The 14,997-nt window shown below is 44.6% G+C and overlaps 1 protein-coding gene across 1 annotated transcript in view; it reads left to right on the top strand.

Moving 5' to 3' along the window:
- LOC126428443 (ras-related protein Rab-8A) overlaps nucleotides 1-14,997 on the top strand; it is a 267,599-nt gene that overhangs the window by 214,245 nt on the left and 38,357 nt on the right. Inside the window, exon 3 of the mRNA XM_050090376.1 lies at nucleotides 8,346-8,484. Within this exon, the coding sequence (XP_049946333.1) occupies nucleotides 8,346-8,484 (139 nt within the window). The remainder of the gene's footprint in view (nucleotides 1-8,345; nucleotides 8,485-14,997) is intronic.

The raw sequence follows: 14,997 nt of genomic DNA, 5'->3' as shown, positions 1-14,997 counted from the left end.
TTGCTCTTTATGGTGTTCGGTTAGACAACAAGGGACCCAGCGGGAACAAACCTTTGAATATCCCAACTGGTGAACAATTGTGACAGCACTACCAACAGAGATGTCAAGTTGAGCACTGAGTTGTTTGATGGTGATCCGTCGATCATCTCGAACGAGTGTGTTCGCACGCTCTGCCATTGCAGGAGTCACAGCTGTGCACGGCCGGCCCGCACGCGGGAGATCAGACAGTCTTGCTTGACCTTGCGGCGATGATGACACACGCTTTGCCCAACGACTCACCGTGCTTTTGTCCACTGCCAGATCACTGTAGACATTCTGCAAGCGACTATGAATATCTGAGATGCCCTGGTTTTCCGCCAAAAGAAACTCGATCACTGCCCGTTGTTTGCAACGCACATCCGTTACAGACGCCATTTTAACAGCCCCGTACAGCGCTGCCACCTGTCGGAAGTCAATGAAACCATACGAGACGAAGTGGGAATGTTTGAAAATATTCCACAAGAATTTTCCGGTTTTTTCAACCAAAATTGGCCGAGAAAAAAAAATGTGGTGCATTACCAATTGAACTGCCCTCGTATTTTGGGAATGTGCTCGCCAGGGCAGCAGTCGAACATTTTCTGTATCCAGAAAGGCCCGTACCGGACCTGCAACATGCGGTCGTGCATTATTCTGCTGAAATGCAGGGTTTCGCAGGGATGGAATGAAGGGTAGAGCCACGGGTCGTAGCACATCTGAAATGTAACGTCCACTTTTCAAAGTGCCGTCAATGCGAACAAGAGGTAACCGAGTCGTGTAACCAGTGGCACCCCATACCATCACGCCAGGTGATACGCCAGTATGGCGATGACGAATACATGCGTCTAATGTGCGTTCACCGCGATGTCGCCAAACATGGATGCGACCATCATGATGCTGTAAACAGAACCTGGATTCATCCGAAAAAATGACGTTTTGCCATTCGTGCACCCAGGTTCGTCGTCGAGTGACCATCGCAGGCACTCCTGTCTGTGATGCAGCGTCAAGGGTAACCGCAGCCATGGTCTCCGAGATGATAATCCCTACTGCTGCAAACGTCGTCGAACTGTTCGTGCAGATGGTTGTTGTCTTGCAAACGTCCCCATCTGTTGACTCAGGGATCGAGACGTGGCTGCACGATCCGTTACAGCTGTGCGGATAAGATGCATGTCGTCTCGACATCTAGTAATACGAGGCCGTAGGGATCCAGCACGGGCGTTCCGTATTACCCTCCTGAACCCACCGATTCCATATTCTGCTAACAGTCATCGGATATCGACCAACGCGATACAATAAACCGCAATCGCAATAGGCTAGAATCCGACCTGTATCAAAGTCGGGAACGCATTTCTCCTCCTTACACGAGGCATCACAACAACGTTTCACCAGGCAACGCCGGTCAACTGATGTTTGTGTATGAGAAATCGGGAGGAAACTTTCCTCATGTCAGCACATTGTAGGTGTCACCACCGGCGCCAACCTTGTGTGAAAGCTCTGAAAAGCTAATCATTTGCATATCACAGCATCTTCTTCGTGTCGGTTAAATTTCGCGTCTGTAGCACGTCATCTTCGTGGTGTAGCAATTTTAATGGCCAGTAGTGTATTTGCTGGACACAGCTGTGCTTCCACAGTTCTAGCCACGTTCGTGCCGCCTGCCACTGCTGAACGCAGTCAGCTTACTGTCAATGTTGACAATGAAAAGGACAATTGTGACGGTGCACAACTTGACAGGTGCATTATAAAAGTAAATTATTAATTTCAATGGAGAAAAGTAGTATCTCTAATTAGTCTCTGTATTTTTAGTTCTCTGCGATGCAGACAGGGAGTGCGTCGTGCAGTCATGATGTGGCCAAGCAGCCAGGTCCTAATCTGAGGCAAACTCATCAGATACCTACTGCAGGAAGTTCTGGACGGCGACCTACGATGCTAGGCTACACACAGAGGGATGCTGTGACCAAGTCGGAAATCCGGCCGTGTCTGTTCGCTGCTGTGAGACACCAGTCTTCACGGGATATTGGCAGTCTTTTTAGTCTGGTACCAGATATGTTTCCAGACAGTGACATAGCCTCCAAAGTGCAGCTTCAAAAATCAAAAGAAAATTATGATATTGTGTTTGGACCGGGTCCATTTTTCACGAAAGAGCTGGAAGATATTGGTGCTTCCTGTGACATTGTCACACTTGGCTTTGTTGAGAGCCTTAACAAGATTAGTCAAAACTAGCAAATGGATCTCTTTGTATGTTTCTGGGACAGGTATCGAGCAGGTACCCCATATCAGTGTTTTTGTTGAAAAGTGCTGCAAAAAATTTAATTGAATCGTTTGAAGCATGTGCATCCTAATCTAAAGTAGATGTGAAAAATCGGGTTGTCCAAGTGTCCATGGATGGCCCTAATGTTAACATGGCATTCAAAAAAGAACTAAAAAGCAAGCTTAAATTTCTGGGTAATCCGGAAGATCCCATGCTTTTGGGACATGTGGATTGCACACAGTTCATGGTGCTAGTTCTGGTTGGAACATTGTTCAGTTTTTGAGAGCATTATATAACCTGTTAAAAAATGTTCTCTCTCACAGAGCTGATTTCACCAGTATTACAGGCACTTCTGTTTTTGCCGGCCGGAGTGGCCGAGCGGTTCTAGGCGCTACAGTCTGGAACCGCGTGACCGCTACGGTCGCAGGTTTGCAACCTGCCTCGGGCATGGATGTGCGTGATGTCCTTAGGTTACTTAGGTTTAAGTAGTTCTAAGTTCTAGGGGACTTATGACCTCAGCAGTTGGGTCCCATAGTGCTCAGAACCATTTGAACCACTTCTGTTTTTCCGCAGAAGGTTTGTGCCATGCGGTGGGTGGAAAATGTGGTAGTCTGGGCTCAGCAGATTTTAATAGTGGTTCGAAAGTATGTGAACGAAATAGAAAAGATAAAGAAGGAACATGAACAGGAAAAGCCTAAATGTAAGATCAATATTGGAATACCAAAGAATCATAGCTACAAAGCTAGTGCACGAGTCTTTGAGAGACAAGATGCTGAGGGACCGTTTCGCCTTTTTCGAGACTATGGCTGCCCACGTTGGGCAATTCCTGACGAAATTTCAGTCGGATGCCCCCTTAGTGCCTTTCTTTTACACCTCCTCCACCCTATTGTCAGAGAGTTAATGAAAAAATTTGTCAGGCCCGAAATTTTGGAGAGGCAGAGTATGTTCAAAATAGATTTGAGTGAGAGCACAAATCTGTTCAAATGGCTCTGAGCACTATGGGACTTAACATCTATGGTCATCAGTCCTCTAGAGCTTAGAACTACTTAAACCTAACTAACCTAAAGACATCACACACATCCATGCCCGAGGCAGAATTCGAACCTGCGACCGTAACAGTCCCGCGGCTCCGGACTGAGCGCCTATAACCGCTAGACCACCGCGGCCGGCCACAAATCTATTGGACCTCAGAAAGTGGACAATGGGTATGGAACTAGAAAAGCTCTGGCTCGATGTGATGTATCTCAGGAAGATATCTTGGTGTTCTGAAATGAGTGTCGTACATATATGAAGAGTATGGTATCCAAAATTCTGGACAATTCACCCCTCCCATATTCCTTCACGAAGGGCGTCACATGTTTGGACCCAGAAGTGGCCATTAACTCTGACCTTGCGCAGAGATGTCTAAGCGTAGCATTAACAACTCTGACAGACTTAAATTGCTTTGGCGGTCATGAGGCTGATTCCATTGCTAGGGAATTCCAGAATCTTTTAGAGACTAGGACCACAAAGGAAATCCTGAAATCAGGAACCGCGTGACCACTACGATCGCGGGTTCGAATCCTGTCTCGGGCATGGATGCGTGTGATGTCATTAGGTTAGTTAGGTTTAAGTAGTTCTAAGTTCTAGTGGACTGATGACCTCAGAAGTTAACTCCCATAGTGCTCAGAGCCATTTTGAAATCCTGAAAGAATTTGATGCAAATCGTGATCGAACTGATAAATTCTGGATGATGATCATTGGGGATAATAAGGGATACGAAAATTTGAAGAAATTTGTCAAGCTTGCTTGCATACTCTTCCATGGCAAGGCCAGTCTTGAAAGAGGTTTTTCTGACAACTCCTCCGTTCTTGTCGAAAATTTGACCGAACCGTCTCTCATAGCCCTTAATACTGTTAATGATGCAGCCAAGGTTGCTGGTGGTGTTCGATCCGTACCCATCACGAAACAATTAATCCAGATCTTTCGAAATGCACATTGTAAATGCAGTGAAGCACTAGCGGAGGAGAGGGCAGCTGAAAAGTCCTCAGAAGAAAATGAGAGAAAGAGGAAAGATATTAACGAAAACTTAAGAGAGCTACAAAAGAAAAAAAAACTAAACATTTAGAAAGTACTGATAGAGAGATGGCTCAGATCAAACAAGAAGTTATATCATTAAAAATGCTTGTCCGTGATTTGAATTAGTGTTCACATATGTGTCAATACCAAACAAATGTTACCATTTTTCAATAATTATTGTGTTAAAATTGTATGTGAATTTTATTTCTAGAGTTGCTCGTGAAAAGTATAATTTATACTGAAGTAGATAATGCTTTTTTATACCCCATGTGTGCTACCAACATCTACGAGGGCAGTTCAATAAGTAATGCAACACATTACATTTTTTTTCTGAAACAGGGGTTGTTTTATTCAGCATTGAAATACACCAGGTTATTCCCCAATCTTTTAGCTACACAACACTATTTTTCAACGTAATCTCCATTCAATGCTACGACCTTAAGCCACCCTGAAATGAGGGCCTGTATGCCTGCACAGTACCATTCCACTGGTCGATGTCGGAGCCAACGTCGTACTGCATCAATAACTTCTTCATCATCCGCATAGTGCCTCCCACGGATTGCGTCCTTCATTGGGCCAAACATATGGAAATCCGACGGTGCGAGATCGGGGCTGTAGGGTGCATGAGGAAGAACAGTCCACTGAAGTTTTGTGAGCTCCTCTCGGGTGTGAAGACTTGTGTGAGGTCTTGCGTTGTCATGAAGAAGGAGAAGTTCGTTCAGATTTTTGTGCCTACGAACACGCTGAAGTCGTTTCTTCAATTTCTGAAGAGTAGCACAATACACTTCAGAGTTGATCGTTTGACCATGGGGAAGGACATCGAACAGAATAACCCCTTCAGTGTCCCAGAAGACTGTAACCATGACTTTACCAGCTGAGGTTATTGCTTTAAACTTTTTCTTGGTAGGGGAGTGGGTGTGGCGCCACTCCATTGATTGCCGTTTTGTTTCAGGTTCGAAGTGATGAACCCATGTTTCATCGCCTGTAACAATCTTTGACAAGAAATTGTCACCCTCAGCCACATGACGAGCAAGCAATTCCACACAGATGGTTCTCCTTTGCTCTTTATGGTGTTCGGTTAGACAACGAGGGACCCAGCGGGAACAAACCTTTGAATATCCCAACTGGTGAACAATTGTGACAGCACTACCAACAGAGATGTCAAGTTGAGCACTGAGTTGTTTGATGGTGATCCGTCGATCATCTCGAACGAGTGTGTTCGCACGCTCTGCCATTGCAGGAGTCACAGCTGTGCACGGCCGGCCCGCACGCGGGAGATCAGACAGTCTTGCTTGACCTTGCGGCGATGATGACACACGCTTTGCCCAACGACTCACCGTGCTTTTGTCCACTGCCAGATGACCGTAGACATTCTGCAAGCGCCTATGAATATCTGAGATGCCCTGGTTTTCCGCCAAAAGAAACTCGATCACTGCCCGTTGTTTGCAACGCACATCCGTTACAGACGCCATTTTAACAGCCCCGTACAGCGTTGCCACCTGTCGGAAGTCAATGAAACTATACGAGACGAAGTGGAAATGTTTGAAAATATTCCACAAGAAATTTCCGGTTTTTTCAACCAAAATTGGCCGAGAAAAAAAAAGTGTTGTATTACCTATTGAACTGCCCTCGTATTTCTTTATGATGGAAATGTTTTAATAATAATGTTTTATTTCATTTGAAACCTGTTCTCATCTTGTAACTTTTTGTCCATATTACTTTTGACAGTTGAATTATTTTGTCAAACACTGGTATGTTTCTTTTTTTGTTAAAATAAAACACTTTCATTTCAAGGGTTTTCTTCATTCAACTAGTACTAAAGCCCCCATTATGTTCCTATATACAGACAAGTTTATTAGGGACTAATCACAACAAGACCATGGAAAAAAATTAAAATGGACCTGGAAAACTCAAGGAATCCTTTTTCTTAAATTCGCTGTACACCCTACTTACAACATGATGTGGCGTGGACTCGACTAATGTCTGAAGTGGTGCTGGAGGGAACTGACACCATGAATACTGCAGGGCTCTCCGTAAATCCGTAAGAGTACCTGGGAATGGACATCTCTTCTAAACAGCACGTTGAAAGACACCCCAGTTATGCTCAACAATGTTCATGTCTGGGGAGTCCGGTGCCCAGCGGAAGTATTTAAAATCTAAAGAGAGTTCCTGGAACCACTCTGTAGCAATTCTGTAGCATTGTCCTGCTGGAATTGCCCAAGTCCATTGGAATGCACAGTGGAACGAATGGATGCAGATGATTAAACAGGCTGCTTACGTACGTGTCAGGGGTCCCATATCACTCCAACTGCACACGCCCCCCACCGTTACAGAGCCTCCACCAGCCTGATCAGTTCACTGCTGACACACATGGGTTCGTGAGGCTGTCTTCATACCCGAAAACGTCCATCCACCCGATAGAATTTGATACGGGACTCGTCCAACCAGGCAACGTGTTCCCAGTCATCAACGGTCCAACATCGGTGATGGCGGGCCCAATCAAGGTGTAAAGCTTTGTGTCGTGCTGTCATCAAGGGTACACGAGTGGCCCTTCGCCTCCAAAAACCCATACCGATGATGTTTCGTTGAATGGTTCGCACGCTGACACTTGTTGATGGCCCAGCATGGAAATCTGCAGCAATTTGCGGAAAGATTCCACGTCTGTCGCATTACACAATTATCTTCAGTCGTTGTTGGTCCCTTTGGATCAAATGGTTGAAATGGCTCTGAGCACTATGGGTCTCAACATCTGTGGTCATAAGTCCCCTAGAACTTAGAACTACTTAAACCTAACTAACCTACGGACATCACACACATCGATGCCCGAGGCAGGATTCGAACCTGCGACCGTAGCAGTCGCGCGGTTCCTGACTGAGCGCCTAGAACCGCTAGACCACCGCGGCCGGCTTGGTCCCTTTCTCGCAAGATCTTTTTCCGGCCGCAGTGACGTCGGAGATTTGTTGTTTTACCGAATTCCTAATATTCACGATACACTCGTGAAACGGGCGTACGGGAAAATCCCCACTTCATAGCTACCTCGGAGATGCTGTGTCCCATCGCTCTTGCGCCGACTGTAACACTGCGCCAGACACTTGTCTTATATAGGCGCTGCCTATCGCAGCGCCGTATTTTGCCTGTTTACACATCTCTGTATTTGAATATACATGCCTATACCATGTTCTTTGGCGCTTCAGTGTAATTCGGTCACGAATGTTTCTGTCTTGTATGTGTCTACATCTTCAGAATAAATTCGGTACATGTATGCTTCTGACATTGTACACTACTCGCCATTAAAATTGCTTCACCAAGATGCCTGTCATCTCGACTGCTAGTGATACGAGGCCGTCGGGATCCGACACGGCGTTCCGTATTACCCTCCTGAACCCACCGATTCCATATTCTGCTAACAGTCATCGGATCTCGACCAACGCGAGCAGCAATGTCAGGATACGATGAACTGCAATCGCGATAGGCTACAATCCGACCTTTATCAAAGTCGGAAACGTGATGGTACGCATTTCTTCTCCGTACACGAGGCATCACAACAACGTTTCACCAGGCAACGCCGGTCAGTTGTTGTTCGTATACGAGAAATCGGTTGGAAACTTTCATCATGGCAGCACGTTGTATGTGTCGCCACCGGCGCCAACCTTATTTGAATGCTGTGAAAAGCTAATAATGTGCATACACAGCATCTTCTTCCTTTTTGTTAAATTTCACGTCTGTAGCACGTCATCTTCGTGGTCTAGCAATTTTAATTGCCAGTAGTGTATCTTACTTTCGTATGAATCCTGCCTTTATGCTGATTTTCACAAATGTCTACGTCTTTTAGTACGGTAATAGTTTTAAAACAATGACGGTTTTTCGTTTCAGATTTTTTTCAGGTGGTCTGCTGTGTAAATATGGCCCTGCTGTTGACGCTTCGGTTCCAGCCGCTGCAGCAAGTCTTGACTGTAAAGATGTTGCATTTGGGTAGAGTTTTTCTGGACGACTGCTGACTTGCGACTGCTTGGCTGTGTTACAGGGACACGGCGGGCCAGGAGCGGTTCCGTACTCTGACGACGGCCTACTACCGCGGCGCCATGGGCATCCTCCTCATGTATGACGTCACCAGCATGGAGTCCTTCAACCACCTGTCGTACTGGCTGCGAAACATACAGGAGGTGAGGCAGTCTTGCACATCAGAATGAGATATTACGGCGACATGGCTTAGCCACAGCCTGGGGGATGTTTCCGGAATGAGATTTTCACTCTGCAGCGGAGTGTGCGCTGATATGAAACTCTCCCGCGAAAGGCAAAGGTTCCGAGTTCGAGCCTCGGTCCGGCACACAGTTTTAATCTGCCAGGAAGTTTCAGCCTTGCACATGTTCCCCAAATCCAGATCCGAACCCAAAGACTAGAAAGTTGCACAAAATGGTTCAAATGGCTCTGAGCACTATGGGACTCAACTGCTGTGGTCATAAGTCCCCTAGAACTTAGAACCACTTAAACCTAACTAACCTAAGGACATCACACACATCCATGCCCGAGGCAGGATTCGAACCTGCGACCGTAGCGGTCGTGCGGTTCCAGACTGTAGCGCCTTTAACCGCTCGGCCACTCCGGCCGGCAAAGTTGCACAGGTCACACCAATATTCAAGAAAGGTAGTAGGAGTAATCCACTAAATTACAGACCCGTATCGTTACCGTCGATATGCAGCAGGATTTTAGAACATATATTGTGTTCGAACATTATGAATTACCTCGAAGGCAACGGTCTATTGACACACAGTCAACATGGGTTTAGAAAACATCGTTCCTGTGAAACAAAACTAGCTCTTTATTCACATGAAGTGCTGAGTGCTATTGACAGGCTGTGAGGTGCCGGGGCTAGAAGCGTATTTAAGATTAAATTCTTCTAGAATCTACATTTGGAAATGATGCTCTAAGCCCTCCCTTTTCTAACGCCGACTTTTTCTGTTGCACGTCGATTAAGAAGAAACCCGAACTGACTGTAATCGACCCTGCAAGTGGAGTAGAAAAGAGTTTGGCACCTGCTAGATTAAGAGAAGGCAAATCTACGTTTCTAGCATTTGTAGAAATTAGAGAAAGCTTTTGACAATGTTGACTGGAATACTCTCTTTCAAATTCTGAAGGTGGCAGGGGTAAAATACAGGGAGCGAAAAGCTATTTACAATTTGTACAGAAACCAGATGGCAGTTATAAGAGTCGAGGGACATCAAAGGGAAGCAGTGGTTGGGAAGGGAGTGAGACAGGGTTGTAGCCTCTCCCCAATGTTATTCAATCTGTATATTGAGCAAGCAGTGAAGGAAACAAAGGAAAACTTCGGAGTAGGTATTAAAATCCATGGAGAAGAAATAAAAACTTTGAGATTCGCCGATGACATTGTAATTCTGTCAGAGACAGCAAAGGAAGTGGAAGAGCAGCTGAACGGAATGGACAGTGTCTTGAAAGGAGGATATAAGATGAACGTCAACAAAATCAAAATGGGGATAATGGAATGTAGTCGAATTAAGTCGGGTGATGCTAATGGAATTACATTAGGAAATGAGACACTTAAAGTAGTAAAGGAGTTTTGCTATTTGGGGAGCAAAATAACTGATGATGGTCGAAGTAGAGAGGATATAAAATGTAGACTGGCAATGGCAAGGAAAGCCTTTCTGAAGAAAAGAAATTTGATAACAACTTTTCACCGCATGCAATTAAAGAGGAAAATCGAATTACTCAGAGTAAGACAGAAATATGAGAGGGGCTCATTCACCTCTCAAAGGGATTTCAGATCTATTCCGTATTCCTGGATTTCCGGAAGGCTTTTGACACTGCATCACACAAGTGGCTCATAGAAAAATTGCGTGCTTATGGAATATCGTCTCAGTTATGTGACTGGATTTGCAGTTTCCTGTCAGAGAGGTCACAGTTCGTAGTAATTGACGGAAACTCATCGAGTAAAACAGAAGTGATTTCAGGCGTTCCCCAAGGTAGTGTTTTATAGGCCCTTTGCTGTTCCTTATCTATATAAACGATTTGGGAGACAATCTGAGCAGCCGTCTTCGGTTGTTTGCAGATGGCGCTGTAGTTTATCGACTAATAAAGTCATCACAAGGTCAAAACAAAATGAAAAACGATTTAGAAAGGATATTTGAATGGTGCGAAAAGTGGCAGTTGACCCTAAACAACGAAAAGTGTGAGATCATCCACATGAGTGCTAAAAGGAACTCGTTAAACTTCGGTTACGTGATAAATCAGTCTAATCTGAAAGCCGTAAATTCAACAAAATACCTAGGTATTACAGTTACGAACAACTTAAATTGGAAGGAACACATAGAAAATGTTTCGGGAAGGCTAGGCAAAGACTGCGTTTTATTGGCAGGACACACAGAAAATGTAACAGACCTACTAAGGAGACTGCCTACACTATGCTTGTCTGTCCTCTTTTAGAATGCTGCTGCATGGTGTGGGATACTTACCAGATAGGACTGACGGAGTACATCGAAAATGTTCAAAGAAAGGCAGCATGTTTTGTGTTTTGGCGTAACAAGACAGCCACGCCACTCGGAAGTAGCCGAAAGGCACGCGCTAAGCTCACGCAGATGGGCGTGAGGTCTGAAACAGGTTACGTAATGAATGCTATAAAGAAAAGCACGTAGCTTCTGGAATACTTAACTTTAATCCATCCTTGTTGTATACATCGTTCTTGATGATATAAGTGAGACTCTTTAGATACAAACTGTGTAAGGCTAATGGCGCCTTGCTTGGTCGGAGCCATTGACTTAGCTGAAGGCTATTCTAACTATCTGCTCTGCAAATGAGCGAGGCTTCGTCAGTGTGCATCGCTAGCTACGTCGTCCGTACAACTGGGGCGAGTGCTAGTACGTCTCTCTAGACCTGCCGTGTGGTGGCGCTCGGTCTGCTATCACTGAAAGTGGCGACACGCGGGTCCGACATGTACTAAATGGACCGCGGCCGATTTAAAGCTACCACCTAGCAAGTGTGGTGTCTGGCGGTGACACCACATTTTGTATTATCGCAAAATAGGGAAGAGAGTGTCACAGAAATGATACAGGATTTGGGCTGGAAATCATTAAAAGAAAGGCGTTTTTCGTTGCGATGGAATCTTCTCACGAAATTCCAATCACCAACTTTCTCCTCCGAATGCGAAAATATTTTGTTGACACCGACCTACATAGAGCGAAACGATCACCACGATAAAATAAGGGAACTGAGCTCGTACGGAAAGGTATAGGTGTTCATTAAGTGCACTATACGAGATTGGATTAATATAAAATTGTGAAGGTGGTTCGATGAACCCTCTGCCAGGCACTTAAGTGTGATACGCGGAGTATCCATGTAGATGTAGAAACCCAGGACCGGTAAAGGAAACGTTTCTCCACACGAGCGACACGTCATTTGTCTCTCCCCCCCCTCCCACAGACGTATGTTATCTTCCGTTGGGTTTTTGATAAGACTGTGAAAAAGAGATCTGAATCTAGTGATCATGCAAGAGGATTGTTTTCCTTCTTTTAAAATTGTGGTGTCACCGCCAGACACCACACTTGCTAGGTGGTAGCCTTTAAATCGGCCGCGGTCCGTTAGTATACGTCGGACCCCCGTGTCGCCACTATCAGTGATTGCAGACCGAGCGCCACCACACGGCAGGTCTAGAGAGACTTCCTACCACTCGCGCCAGTTGTACAGCCGACTTTGCTAGCGATGGTTCACTGACAAAATACGCTCTCATTTGCCGAGAGGATAGTTAGCATAGCCTTCAGCTACGTCATTTGCTACGACCTAGCAAGGCGCCATTATCAGTTGCTATTGATATTGTAAATAATGTACAGACAAGAGCTACGTTCAGCATTAATGGATTACAGTTAAGTATTCCACCAGTTACCTCCTTTTTTTCTAAGTTCTAATATCCTTGTCCTGTTCCAGACCTCACGCCAGCCTGCGTGAGCTAAACGCGTGCCTTTCGGCTTCCTCTATTCATACGGGTTGGCTCTTCTGCCAATCCACAACAAAAATAACTGCTGCATGGACATCACTCTGTAACAGAAACAAATGTCTAAATTTTATTCTACTGCTAAATACAGGGTGACACAGAGTAATGGGAATGTTTGAAATGAGTAGTGGCAGCCATGGGCAGATGGCAGCACTGCGGGTTCGTGACCGTTAGCGACTAAACAGTCCGCCATTTCAGTAATCATGGCTCAGTGGAGCGGACAACAGCGCGCGTAAGCCATAAAAATGTTTTATAAAAACAATGACAGTCTGGTAGTGGCACAGAGGGTATTTTGACGTTTTTTATAATGTAGGATGTTATGATACCGTTCCTTCTAAGCACGCGATAAAAGGTTGGATTAATAACTTTGAAGAGACTGGATGTGCCCTCAAGAAGAAATCAACAGGACGGCCAAGAAGTGTGCGTTCTCCAGCGAACATTGATGATGTACGCGAGTCTGTCTTACTGAGCCCACGGTGTTCAATTCTTAAACGAACAGCAGTGACTGGGATGTCCTGGGAGAGTTTTCGTAGAATTCTTCATCTTGATATAAAATTTCATCCGTACAATCTACAGATGATGCAACAACTGAAGGACAACAATTACCGGTTACAACTAGGATTCTGTCAAGAAATGATAAGAAAAATAAACAATGACAATGAGTTTCTAAACAAGTTGTGGATGTCAGATGAGGCACATTTTCATCTGACAGGTTATGTAAATAAACAGAACTACCGTCATTGGGTAAACACAAATCCTAATGAGCGCTCTTTACACACTAGTAAAGTGACAGTATGCTGTGGTGTTTCGTCACATGGGATTATCGGACCGTATTTTTTCGGAAGTGAACAGGGAAACACAATAAATGTCAATGCCGATCATTATGTGGAGATGTTAGGAACTTTTGTTACACCTACATTGAACAACTTTCCAGACGTTCGAGAAGCCTGATTTCAACAGGACGGAATGACGTCACTCACTGCACTGCAGTCAATGGCATATGTGCGATAATTGTTCGGCAACCGTGTGATCTCACGATTCGGTAACATTCCTTGGCCTCCTAGATCGCCAGATTTATCCGTTTGTGATTTTTTTCTTGTGGGCCCACCATAATATCAAAGTCTACACGACTCGACCAAGAAACCTGGATGAGTTAAAACAGAGAATTCGGGTTACAATTCACATTATCCCAGCTTAATGTTGCAGCAGTCAAAGAGGAATCTCAACAGCAGATTTCACGAATGTATTCGTACATGAGGACGCCATCTAAAGGATGTAATTAAAAAAAAAAAGAAAAATGCAATCAGTGTTTCGTAAATGGCAATGTTGTAAGGTTTCAATTACTATGGATGCAATTTCTTTCCGTCATCACTTCTAATTTTATTGTAGTGTGGAATTGTTCCCGTTTTTCTGTGTCACCCTGTATTAAGAGAAGAGACAATTCATTTCTATTTGAGACCATTCCTGAGATAATTAAAAGCTGTTAGCGAAAAAAAAAGTTGTACAATGCCGGAGAAAAAGAAACACTCTTAGGAGATCATTTGATTAATAAGTGGTGTGATAAGTAATTCACCATTGTACGAGTATACGATAGAAAATTCAGACTGAATGAAACACATTCCACAGTAAAGGGTGCCAAACAGTCGCATCAATACAGAGCGTATGCCCTTCTGCAGGCAATGAAAGCATGTGTTCTTGCATGCAAATGATCATTAAGTTGCTGACTGGCATCCTGCAGTAAATTGTCCCAAGCATTTTGACCTTCTCTTGCAGTTCGGTAACAGTCCTTGCGGGCTCTGGAGAACGAATAAGTTTCCACTCGTCTGTGTCCTGTATGTGTTCAGTTGGCGAGAGGTGTGATGATCCTGCCGACCAGGGCACTTGTTGCGCACCACGAAGAGCACGTTCCATTGCAGCAGCCGTACATGGTCGTGCATTGTCCTGCTGAAAAAGCACACCACCTTTCTCTCGAAGAAATGGGAGTAGCATAACAACCTGTGCAATGTACTTACTGGTTACTTTACCCTGCAGTGCTTTTTTTGTGCAAACATATAGGTTTTTAAAGGGACCTGAAAATAGTGTAAATTGGACTGTCAGTAGTTTATGTTGCAGGATTCTAGTGCAAGTAGTTGACTAGGTATTGTGTTTTTAAAAGTTCCCCCACTGACACTTATTCGTGACACTCAGCCTGCGTCGTTGCTAGGTATGACATTGTTATGATTGCTTACAGTGCATCGCGACTTGCTAGACAGTTAGTAGTTGACAGTACAAAGAGTAGGTCGTGACTGCAGGAAAAGTCGATATGCTCACAGTGTTTAGAGAATGTAGAAATAATGCAGCTCGTTCTTGTGCGGTGTCTGTGGCAAGATATCACAAAAGACGTCAAACATCTCAGTCATTATTTATCAATCTCTTCAACAAGTTACGTCAATGTAGTACTGTAACACCTAGACAATATAACAAAAGGAAACAAGTGATGACAGAATAGGGAAGAAATTAATGTTCTTGCTGCTGTTGCTGTTGATCCGCACATTAGCTCCCGTGCAATCACAAGAGGAAATGACATGAGTCAGGCAAGCGTCCTACGCATTTTCCATCGACATAGGTTCCACCCCTATCACAACTCTCTCCATCATGGAAGTAATTGTGAAATCCTATTAACTTCTGTACATGGACA

This window comes from Schistocerca serialis, chromosome 12 (assembly GCF_023864345.2).
Source record: "Schistocerca serialis cubense isolate TAMUIC-IGC-003099 chromosome 12, iqSchSeri2.2, whole genome shotgun sequence".
In the NCBI taxonomy this organism is placed as follows: Eukaryota; Metazoa; Arthropoda; class Insecta; order Orthoptera; family Acrididae; genus Schistocerca; species Schistocerca serialis.
The sequence above is the reverse complement of the archived record's forward strand: the minus strand, read 5'-3'. Positions and strand labels throughout refer to the sequence as shown.